Source organism: Macrosteles quadrilineatus, unplaced genomic scaffold (genome assembly GCF_028750875.1).
Source record: "Macrosteles quadrilineatus isolate MER2022 unplaced genomic scaffold, UCM_ALF_1.0 Scaffold_336__1_contigs__length_95189, whole genome shotgun sequence".
Lineage (NCBI taxonomy): Eukaryota > Metazoa > Arthropoda > Insecta > Hemiptera > Cicadellidae > Macrosteles > Macrosteles quadrilineatus.
The window spans coordinates 21,876-34,261 of NW_026542929.1; the positions used below are offsets into that span (position 1 = coordinate 21,876).

Below are 12,386 nucleotides of genomic sequence, written 5' to 3' on the forward strand. Positions count from 1 at the left end.
TATTTTTTTATTTAATAAATTCAAATACATATTTTTTGTATATTTAATATATTTTAAAAGTTATATAATTTATTTTTGTAAAAAAATACAACCTACTTCAAACGCTCTAAAAAGAATGAAATAATTTCAATAAAGTAAAAACTTTTGTATTAGGCAAGCTCACGTATTTTAAGTCAGCGCGGCTCTATGATGATTTTTGATGCAAAATTGAAAGAAGGTGTCCATATTGCAGGTGACTATCTATAACTAAAGGTGTTAATCTGCATGTCTTTTTCATAGTTATGCGTTAAGTGTTATTTTATTACCGTAATCAGAGATCGGTATTATAGTGGTATTAACGAGTATCTTTAAAAGTTTTATAACGCATTTAAATGTTTCTAACTTGGAAAAGTAACGTTTTAATACTAAACTAGCTTCTTTTCCCTATCATAATATCAAACTAAATTATTTTCCTATTCATATAGAACATTTGTGTGTGTTATTTTCATAATGCATTTATTCTGAAGTAAACATAAAATACAAGAAAATATTTCCTTTAATATAGGTATAAACAATAAAACAGTTCAGTATGTTTTTTATATATTTATGTTATCCAGCTACAATTTATTGATTTTCAAAATACACACACATCAATCATATTTGCAGTTTGAGCCGCGCCGACTTGAAATACGTGAGCTTGCCTAATACAAAAGTTTTTACTTTATTGAAATTATTTCATTCTTTTTAGAGCGTTTGAAGTAGGTTGTATTTTTTTACAAAAATAAATTATTTTATGATTTTTAGTGACTGTATATTTTTTTATATATTAATTACTTGTGGATTTTCGATAAGCAAAACTGTTTGATACAATCAAAAGTTCCACAGAACAATCATTATTTTAAAACTGCTTGAGTCACCTGTTCAGGTTACATAATTAATGGGTATGGAAATAAACATCTTTACATATTCCTTAAGAAAGAAAGAGTTGTCCATTACATTAGGCCTAATGAAAAACTAATTGTCTTTTCTAGATAAATTGAAATGTCAGACATCATCGTTTCCTACAATCGGTGTACTTCTACATTTTAAAAAGAAATACAGTAACGTCTCAAGCCTTTTGGAACAATATGAAAGTTATTCCTCAGCTACCAGCACTAAAAAATCTCTCAAAAGTGGAAAATTGGTCGTTAACACTATAGTACCTTTGGAAAATATTATATGAAAGATTGGTTCAACTAAAAGTGGTGTAAGTCATGTAGGGGGTTTTGTTTGCTCAAGATATAGCCTAGTCGAAATTGCAAATCATCTTCCTCTAGGACTTTCCGAAGCAGGCATAATAGTATTGATATGATATAGTAACTGGGTAGAGAATATCAATAAACATTCCACATCTGCAAATGCATGTTTAACAATTAAAATATTTAACACTTTTAAGACAATTGACGATTATGCACTGTCACACTTCTTAGGTCGTGTAAGGAATAATTGCATTTGATTTATATTTAGACCTGTTTTACGAATGCTTTGGTTTTCACAATACACCTTTATTTGTCAACAATATCATACAGCTATTCACTGAAACATATATGTTTTTGTAAGTCAGAATATTAAATACTAAAAACAGAATTACTGTATACACAAATCAGGTAAAACGTTAAAATACATTTTTTATAGTAACCAAAACAAAATGCATTTTTCTCAATGTAATTCATTTAGGCAATAGTTTATTGGTCAATATGAAGCAACTGTTTCATGAAGAATTGTCTGTAGCTTCATTTAAATGGTTTTAACTAACAGCTGTAGGAATGTTATTATTATTTATTGCCTTCTCTGCACAAATGTAAACAATCTGCACAAATGTAAACAAAATAAATGTTGAATATTTAAGGTTTTCAGAATTTTTCACCGAAACAAATATTATACTTAAACATAATATATAAGGTACCAAATAGAAACTCTCCTGGTTATTTTGGTGGTGGAACCACACTGTTCGGTAAAAGAATCACAGAGAAATTGGTGAACATACATAGAAAAAAAAAACATCGCCGCAAACAAATTGAGAACCTCCTCCTTTTGTTGGTAGTGGGGAAGTCGGTTAATAAAAGGGTCATTAATACGCAATTACGATGTGTAAAATAGATTGTAAATATTTAAATTCACATGCATTTAATAATATATTTTGTGCTACTAGGGATATTACAACTTAATAACTAAAAGTAAATTGTATATGTCTTACCTAAATCCGGCGACACCAAACTCTATTAATTTGTTTAAAAGTTCCACTATCGGTTTTCTGACTGACTCAAGAGCCTGGTTCAAGTCATGCAGGCCATCAAGTTCACATTCTCTTACCTGAAAAAAGCAATAATAAAATTACACTGCTGTAAAATTGTAATAAACAATTTGTAAATTCCATAATTTTTCAAAAGTGCCATTTTTTTTATATTTTATAATAATTTACAAATAAAAAAAACTTTTTTAAAATACCACGTTTTCAAACGCCCTAAAAAGTAGAAAATAATTCATTAATATGTGGAGGGAATAATACTTGTAAAATTTTAAATAAAAAACGTAGGGGGCTTGCAATAGCTAATTTACGATTATCATAACCTATTGAATTATTATTATCTATTGCATGCGCCCCACGTTTTTCGTTTTAAATCTTACAAGTATTTATTCTCTCCACATATTTATGAATTATTTTCTACTTTTTAGTTCGTTTAAAAACGTGGTATTTTAAAAAGTTTTTATTTATAAATTATTTTATACGTACTTTTAGCGAATTTCCCATATAGGGAATAAGCTATTACCGTAGTACTCATGGTAAGACCTGGACGTGGGACCGATTTTTTTTTTCGTTTTGAGGTCCCTAGAGGCCAAAAACACCATCCGTTCAAATTCATATATATATATATATATATATATATATATATATATATATATATATATATATGTGTGTGTCCGTTAGCACGATAACTCGAGCAAAAATGATCCGATTTTGATGAAATTTGGTACAAACGTGTAAACCTACGTTTATTCGAACGAGTTCGCGATCCAGCATGATCGGACCATGGGAACGGGGGTTTACGGGGGGTTTTATGGGGTAAAAATAGGTTTTTCCCATTTTTGACCCAAAAAACATAAAATTTAGCAATTTATTTCCAAACCATTTTGTAGAGCTTAAAAAAAACAAATAATTTAGTATATTGAAGCGTTATTATGCGCTAATGGTTACAGAGAAAATTCCAAAAAATTGTAAATTTAAAATTTCCATGTTATTCTTATGGAGAATAAGTAAACTGTTGTAGTTAGCTTGTTTATGAACATATTTTGATCAAATTTGGAAAATGTTTTTATTTCTTACTAACTATTAACATTTACAAAAAAAACAGTTTTACCCTCCCTGATGCAGCAAACCTAAGTACTTGTTAAACTAATTCTATTTAAATTTGGAATAAATGTTATATTTTTAAGTAGACATTTCAGTGTAAATCCAATCAGTCAAATGGAAATTCGCTTAGTCTGCAGGTTTGCTGCGGCGGGGGTATTTAGTCTTTAATGTGTAAAAATGTTAAAAATAGATTTTATGGCTTATAAATACACAACCAAACCTTTCTGTAATCACATGTTTTTGCTACTATTCTCATTATCATAAAACTTTAGAATCTCTTGGGAGCATAACCTGTACCTCTTAACATCTGCTCTTTGAACAAACTGTCAAATTTACAGCTGACTTTAATTGATATATTTACATTCATCCAAAATGTAACATAAAAAATTTGGAAGCGCAAGGGAAATATGAATATAAAATGATTTAATATTGCATTGTCATCCATTTGTTAGCTATATTTCAAGTTTCAAGATCCTAGCTCATCGGGAAGTTGGTTTAAAATCGATGGCAAAATTTGTACCTAACAGACAAGAAAGCGAGCTAATAAAAACGTTTTAAAATAAGCCTCCAGCACCCCTACATTTGGCCGTGGTTGCTATCTAATGACTATACACTTACTACACATAACACATACCTGTCCTGCATCTTTGTAGTCTATGCCGTTACAATATCGATCGTGGAAGTCTTTAGATGAGTAGGGGACCCCTGGGTAAGATTTGTCTCTAGGGTAACACATTGTCCCTCCAAAACCACGACAGTTGTCTCTATCAGCTGTCATATGGTTGAAAACTACATCAGCAAACACCCTGTAAAAGCAATATAGTCCAGTAAATATGGCAGAAAATACGGGGTTGCTGTGAAAAAGATCGGGTAGTTATGATTTTGGTGAATTTTCCATATAGGGAATATAGTGTAGTCATTTTAAATCAAAATTTCCCCATTACCTAAAAAAAACTCTTATAAGTGTAAAACGTGATACATATACTGAACTTTACTTCTGGAATAACATACTAAATGTCCTCGAAAAAACTTGTGCTACGGCCGCCATCTTGGAAAATGGCGTCCAAAAACCAGTTTTCCCCAATTACTCAAAAACTATTCATCCTATAAACATTAAATATAAAGAATGTTCGCTAAAGAAAGAGCTACAACTTGTAGAAAGAGCTACAATGTTCATTTATAGAATATTTCGATATAACTAACCGTTTATCCATAAAATGCAATATTTGGAAAATAAATTAGAAAATTCGTAAAAGAACATAAATTGCTATTAAAAAAGGATAAACTATTAAAAAAATTATTTGATTATTTTTATTTAAAAATTGGAATTTTCTGAACAGTTTCATACCTTTAACATAACTTTTCCTTTTCATTTATATTTGCTGTGACATTTTAAATGGTACACTGCTGATGCTTTCGTTGATAGACTACTGGTACCATAATAATCCCATACTGAGTTCATTATGGTACAAGGATGGGATTTGATATGTATGTTTTATTTAGCTACTGCAATTATGAAAGTAATGTCTTTGATCGTGTTCTAGTAATTAACCAAAAACTCCAATTGCCCATATAAAACTCATGTTAAACGCACAGTATCATGGGAATAGTGTATCTGCATCCACTAATCTTCAGTACTGCATGTTTAGCATGTGTTTTATATGGGCAATTGGAGTTTTTGGTTAATTACTAGAACACGATCAAAGATAGATGGTAGGTTTAAATTTAAAAGTTGTTTGTTTTTACAAGACCTTAAAAATGATACACAATTTTACATATGTTGCCATTTAAAAATTTCCCATTTACAAGGCTACCAACTAAAAAAAAAAATAAAATCATAGAAAAAATATTTAGTTTTTTAAATGTTGACTTGTTGTATATAAAATTAAAGCTGAACCTACGAGGATTACGAATTTTCAAACAGAACGAAAATAAGTTTAGTGGTTTTCAAGATACAGGGTATACTGTAAGTATCAATATTTTCTATAAAAATGGCCACCATTTTGAAACGGACAAAGATCAATGAGTTCTGTTTTCACTAAATTATTTGTCTAGTCTAGAGGTTTAAAATGATGCATAATATGACATATGTTTACATTTGAAAACTCTGAGATTCGAACCCATGACCCCCAATTTCTTGAACACCCTGTATTTTAAAAATGGTAAAACTATTTTTAAGTTATTCGTTGGGTATGAGTTAGTGGGGAAAAGTTTTGTTTCATCCCTGTATGTCAAGCCATTCGTCTGTAATCTTTTTAGGGCAGCTTAGAAGATTCACCCTGTATATATATATATATTTATATATATAAAAACATTATTAAAATCTAAGTACCCTTTTAGCGAATTTCCCTATAGGGAAGTAGCTATTACCGTAGGTCTCATGGTAAGACCTAAGCCCGGGACCGATTTACTTTTTCATTTTGATGTCCCCAGAGGCCAAAAACACCATTCGTTCAAATTTTTATATATCTATATATAGAGATATATATATATATATATATATATATATATATATATATATATGTGTCCATCCGCACGATAACTTGAGTAATTTTTGTCCGATTTTGATAAAATTTGGTTTGAAGGTGTAAGGCAGGATAAACTTGAACGAGTTCGCGAACCAGCATGATCGGACTATGGGAACGGGGGTTTATGGGGGGTTTTATGGGGTAAAAATAGGTTTTTCCCATTTTTGACCCTAAAAACACAAAATTTCACAATTTCTTTTTAAACCATTTTGTAGAGCTTAAAAAAACAAATAATTTAGTATATTGAAGCGTTATTATGCGCCTAATTGTTACGGAGAAAATTCAAAAAAATTGTAATTTTAAAATTCCCATGTTATTCTTATGGAGAATAAGTCAGCTGTTGTAGTTTGCTTGTTTATGAACATATTTTGATTGATTTTGGAAAATACTTTTATTTCTTACTAAACTATTTATAAAAAAAATCTTTTTTACCCTCCCTGTTGCAGCAAACCTAAGTACTCGTTAAACTAATTCTATTTAAATAGGAAATAAATGTGCTATTTTTATGAAGGCATTTTAGTGTAAATCCAATCAGGTTAATGGAAATTCGCTTAGTCTGCAGGTTTGCTGCGGCGGGGGTATTTTTAATTCATTTTATTTAACAACGACTAGTTTCGACGATTATGCCATAGTCATGTTGTTTTTATATCTTAACAAATACAATAAACATTTTATCTAAATAATAAATACAATCATATGATTTCATAGGTTTTGATGACTTTAGATTTCTTCTGTTTTAAATGGTCTTTATACTATATATAATAATTTTCTCTCTTAATTTAACTGCAGGATTTTTTCAAATATTGGATTGCATTTGTTGATGTTCATTGTGTTTAGTTAATTTTCTGGTTGTTGTTTATAGTTTTTGTAAATGTAAAAATCTTCTTTAACATGTAATTTTGATTTGTCTTTTTCATATTCAAGGATTTTTAAATTTTCGTGGATGCTTTTGTATTCATGGTCTGTTTGTATTAAATGTTCTGCAAAATTAGATTTCATTGTTGTGCGGTTTCCTGATCTTAATGCTTGAATATGTTCTTTGAACCGTTTTTCAAAAGTTCGACTGTCAGTATTTTATAAGTTTTTTTGTAATATTTTTGTTGTTCTTTAGCTCCAAACCAGTGGTTTGGCTTGGAGCTTCAATGTTCTTGTGATGCGACACAGTAGAATGGATTGTGAATCTATCTGAAAATCTTTGTCCAAATTACGTCCAAATTCATACAAAAAGTAAATCACAAGCTGCAATTCGAACAATTGATACGACAAAAGAGATTTGGGTAAAAGAAGAAATCAACTTTCTATACAGCAAACTAAACAAAATTGAAAATCAAATGACAAACAAACTAAACGAGATTAAGACTAAATTACATTGTGAAACAATAGAAGAAATACTTGAATATATACGAAATTGGATCGAACCTATCATGAACAAAAAGAAGACCACACAAAAAAATAAACTTAATAAGCTACGCAAAAACCAGGTAAGCTACACATTAGAAATAGAAAATGAAATACAACATGAATTCAGTCCAAAATTTAAAAACCTGACAGATATTGTGTTCACAGAAAATGAAGAAGAATTTTTAGGTAATTCAATCAAATATAATTTAAACCTAGACCACCACAAACATAATCTGAAAGAAGATCTTCTTAACTTAGAAATGTCCATAAGAAAACAAAAAGATGACGTACAAGATCCAATAAGACACAACATTATACATGAAATGAGCAAATTGAAGTTACCAAATACACGTCCAAATACCACTAGAAAATCAAGAGAAGAACTATCCTTAATTAATAATATAACTGGAAAATTAAATGAATGTGACGCAATAATAACCAAAGCGGATAAAGGAAATTCAGTCGTTGTCATGAAAAAGAATGATTATGAAGAAAAAGTCAATACATTTCTTGAAAAAGGAAAGTTTAAACTGTTAACAAAAGATCCAACAGAAGAATTTACAAAAATAGTCAACTCCACTATTACAAATTGCAAAAGTATTACACAAAAAGAAAAATCTTCATTGAAAGTACCAAATCCAAAGTCACCTACATTACGAGCACAACCGAAAACACACAAACAAGATATTCCGATTAGACCAATTGTAAATTTCCGTCAAGCACCTACATACAATCTATGTAAGTATTTACATAACAAAATAAAACAGAACATAAACATGAATAATGATATAAATGTAACCAATACATATGAATTAATTGACAAAATCAAAGATATTCACATACCACAAAATTCTTTATTTCTTTCATTTGATGCAAATGACATGTACACGAACATACCGATAGATGACACAATTAAAATAATGAAACAACAATTAATAGAACATGGAACACTCACAACAACTCAAATTAATGATTTAGTTAGACTAACCAAAATTACATTAAACCAAAATTATTTTCAATATAATCAGTCATTTTACATTCAAGAAGACGGTTTACCTATGGGTTCTCCTCTGTCTGGACTTCTAGCTGACATTTACATGAATAATTTAGAGAAAACCAAAGTTTTAATTGAAGGCAACCCTTACAAATCCAAAATTATATACTGGCACCGATATGTTGACGATATCCTTTGCCTTTTTGAAGGAACACAAACAGAAGCAAACAATTTACACGAACACATAAATTCAATCTCGACACAAATTAAATTCTCAAAAGAAATACAACATTCACACATTAACTTTCTAGATATAACCATTTCAAAAGAAAAACACATTCACAGATTTAAAATTTACCGAAAACCAACTACAACAAACAGTATCATACCTTCACATTCTAATCATCCATGGCAACATAAATTGGCAACATTTCATTCGTTAACACACAGACTTGTAAATATTCCTATGTCCACTGAAAACTTTAACAAAGAAAAAAATACTATTATATATTTGGCAGTGAAAAATGGATACAATCCATCTATAATTGAAAACATGATTAAGAAGAAATTTAAGAGAAAACTTCAAACACAAGGAACTACTTCAGGAACAGAAAACAAAAAGAGGAAAGAATTTATTTGTATACCGTACAATACCAAAATTAATAAAGCCCTAAGAAAAACTTTCAACCGTTCAAATGTAATAATCAGTTATAAAACAAAAAATAATGCTTTTCAAATGATCAATAACAAAATTTCAAAAGATAATATAGCTAACCAAAATCAAGACAATATGAGAAAATCAGGTATTTATGAAATCAAATGTTCTAATTGTGATAAATCCTACATTGGGCAAACAAGTCGAACTTTTGAAAAACGGTTCAAAGAACATATTCAAGCATTAAGATCAGGAAACCGCACAACAATGAAATCTAATTTTGCAGAACATTTAATACAAACAGACCATGAATACAAAAGCATCCACGAAAATTTAAAAATCCTTGAATATGAAAAAGACAAATCAAAATTACATGTTAAAGAAGATTTTTACATTTACAAAAACTATAAACAACACCCAGAAAATTTACTAAACACAATGAACATCAACAAATGCAATCCAATATTTGAAAAAATCCTGCAGTTAAATTAAGAGAGAAAATTATTATATATAGTATAAAGACCATTTAAAACAGAAGAAATCTAAAGTCATCAAAACCTATGAAATCATATGATTGTATTTATTATTTAGATAAAATGTTTATTGTATTTGTTAAGATATAAAAACAACATGACTATGGCATAATCGTCGAAACTAGTCGTTGTTAAATAAAATGAATTAAAAAAAAGGGTACTTAGTTTTTAATAATGTTTTTATATATCAAAATAGTAGCCCTAATCACTACAGTTTTCTTAATTAATATGGCTAACAACCAACAAGTGATCCATCGATACAAATACCTCAACCTAAAGAAAGAAAAAATCATTGAAGACATCAAGTTTAACAAAATTTGTCTATCTGAAAATCTTTGTCCAAATTACGTCCAAATTCATACAAAAAGTAAATCACAAGCTGCAATTCGAACAATTGATACGGCAAAAAAGATTTGGGTAAAAGAAGAAATCAACTTTCTATACAGCAAACTAAACAAAATTGAAAATCAAACGACAAACAAACTAAACGAGATTAAGACTAAATTACATTGTGAAACAATAGAAGAAATACTTGAATATATACGAAATTGGATCGAACCTATCATGAACAAAAAGAAGACCACACAAAAAAATAAACTTAATAAGCTACGCAAAAACCAGGTAAGCTACACATTAGAAATAGAAAATGAAATACAACATGAATTCAGTCCAAAATTTAAAAACCTGACAGATATTGTGTTCACAGAAAATGAAGAAGAATTTTTAGGTAATTCAATCAAATATAATTTAAACCTAGACCACCACAAACATAATCTGAAAGAAGATCTTCTTAACTTAGAAATGTCCATAAGAAAACAAAAAGATGACGTACAAGATCCAATAAGACACAACATTATACATGAAATGAGCAAATTGAAGTTACCAAATACACGTCCAAATACCACTAGAAAATCAAGAGAAGAACTATCCTTAATTAATAATATAACTGGAAAATTAAATGAATGTGACGCAATAATAACCAAAGCGGATAAAGGAAATTCAGTCGTTGTCATGAAAAAGAATGATTATGAAGAAAAAGTCAATACATTTCTTGAAAAAGGAAAGTTTAAACTGTTAACAAAAGATCCAACAGAAGAATTTACAAAAATAGTCAACTCCACTATTACAAATTGCAAAAGTATTACACAAAAAGAAAAATCTTCATTGAAAGTACCAAATCCAAAGTCACCTACATTACGAGCACAACCGAAAACACACAAACAAGATATTCCGATTAGACCAATTGTAAATTTCCGTCAAGCACCTACATACAATCTATGTAAGTATTTACATAACAAAATAAAACAGAACATAAACATGAATAATGATATAAATGTAACCAATACATATGAATTAATTGACAAAATCAAAGATATTCACATACCACAAAATTCTTTATTTCTTTCATTTGATGCAAATGACATGTACACGAACATACCGATAGATGACACAATTAAAATAATGAAACAACAATTAATAGAACATGGAACACTCACAACAACTCAAATTAATGATTTAGTTAGACTAACCAAAATTACATTAAACCAAAATTATTTTCAATATAATCAGTCATTTTACATTCAAGAAGACGGTTTACCTATGGGTTCTCCTCTGTCTGGACTTCTAGCTGACATTTACATGAATAATTTAGAGAAAACCAAAGTTTTAATTGAAGGCAACCCTTACAAATCCAAAATTATATACTGGCACCGATATGTTGACGATATCCTTTGCCTTTTTGAAGGAACACAAACAGAAGCAAACAATTTACACGAACACATAAATTCAATCTCGACACAAATTAAATTCTCAAAAGAAATACAACATTCACACATTAACTTTCTAGATATAACCATTTCAAAAGAAAAACACATTCACAGATTTAAAATTTACCGAAAACCAACTACAACAAACAGTATCATACCTTCACATTCTAATCATCCATGGCAACATAAATTGGCAACATTTCATTCGTTAACACACAGACTTGTAAATATTCCTATGTCCACTGAAAACTTTAACAAAGAAAAAAATACTATTATATATTTGGCAGTGAAAAATGGATACAATCCATCTATAATTGAAAACATGATTAAGAAGAAATTTAAGAGAAAACTTCAAACACAAGGAACTACTTCAGGAACAGAAAACAAAAAGAGGAAAGAATTTATTTGTATACCGTACAATACCAAAATTAATAAAGCCCTAAGAAAAACTTTCAACCGTTCAAATGTAATAATCAGTTATAAAACAAAAAATAATGCTTTTCAAATGATCAATAACAAAATTTCAAAAGATAATATAGCTAACCAAAATCAAGACAATATGAGAAAATCAGGTATTTATGAAATCAAATGTTCTAATTGTGATAAATCCTACATTGGGCAAACAAGTCGAACTTTTGAAAAACGGTTCAAAGAACATATTCAAGCATTAAGATCAGGAAACCGCACAACAATGAAATCTAATTTTGCAGAACATTTAATACAAACAGACCATGAATACAAAAGCATCCACGAAAATTTAAAAATCCTTGAATATGAAAAAGACAAATCAAAATTACATGTTAAAGAAGATTTTTACATTTACAAAAACTATAAACAACACCCAGAAAATTTACTAAACACAATGAACATCAACAAATGCAATCCAATATTTGAAAAAATCCTGCAGTTAAATTAAGAGAGAAAATTATTATATATAGTATAAAGACCATTTAAAACAGAAGAAATCTAAAGTCATCAAAACCTATGAAATCATATGATTGTATTTATTATTTAGATAAAATGTTTATTGTATTTGTTAAGATATAAAAACAACATGACTATGGCATAATCGTCGAAACTAGTCGTTGTTAAATAAAATGAATTAAAAAAAAGGGTACTTAGTTTTTAATAATGTTTTT

The 12,386-nt window shown here is 28.9% G+C and overlaps 1 protein-coding gene across 1 annotated transcript in view; it reads right to left on the bottom strand.

Moving 5' to 3' along the window:
- The window catches only part of LOC128982438 (alpha-amylase-related protein-like), a gene marked incomplete at its 3' end in the record, with an annotated part of 42,297 nt that overhangs the window by 19,976 nt on the left and 9,935 nt on the right, over positions 1-12,386 (bottom strand). Inside the window, exons 4-5 of the mRNA XM_054401397.1 lie at positions 4,005-4,176; positions 2,216-2,331 (exon numbers count right to left, since the gene is read on the bottom strand). Of these exons, the coding sequence (XP_054257372.1) occupies positions 2,216-2,331; positions 4,005-4,176 (288 nt within the window). The remainder of the gene's footprint in view (positions 1-2,215; positions 2,332-4,004; positions 4,177-12,386) is intronic.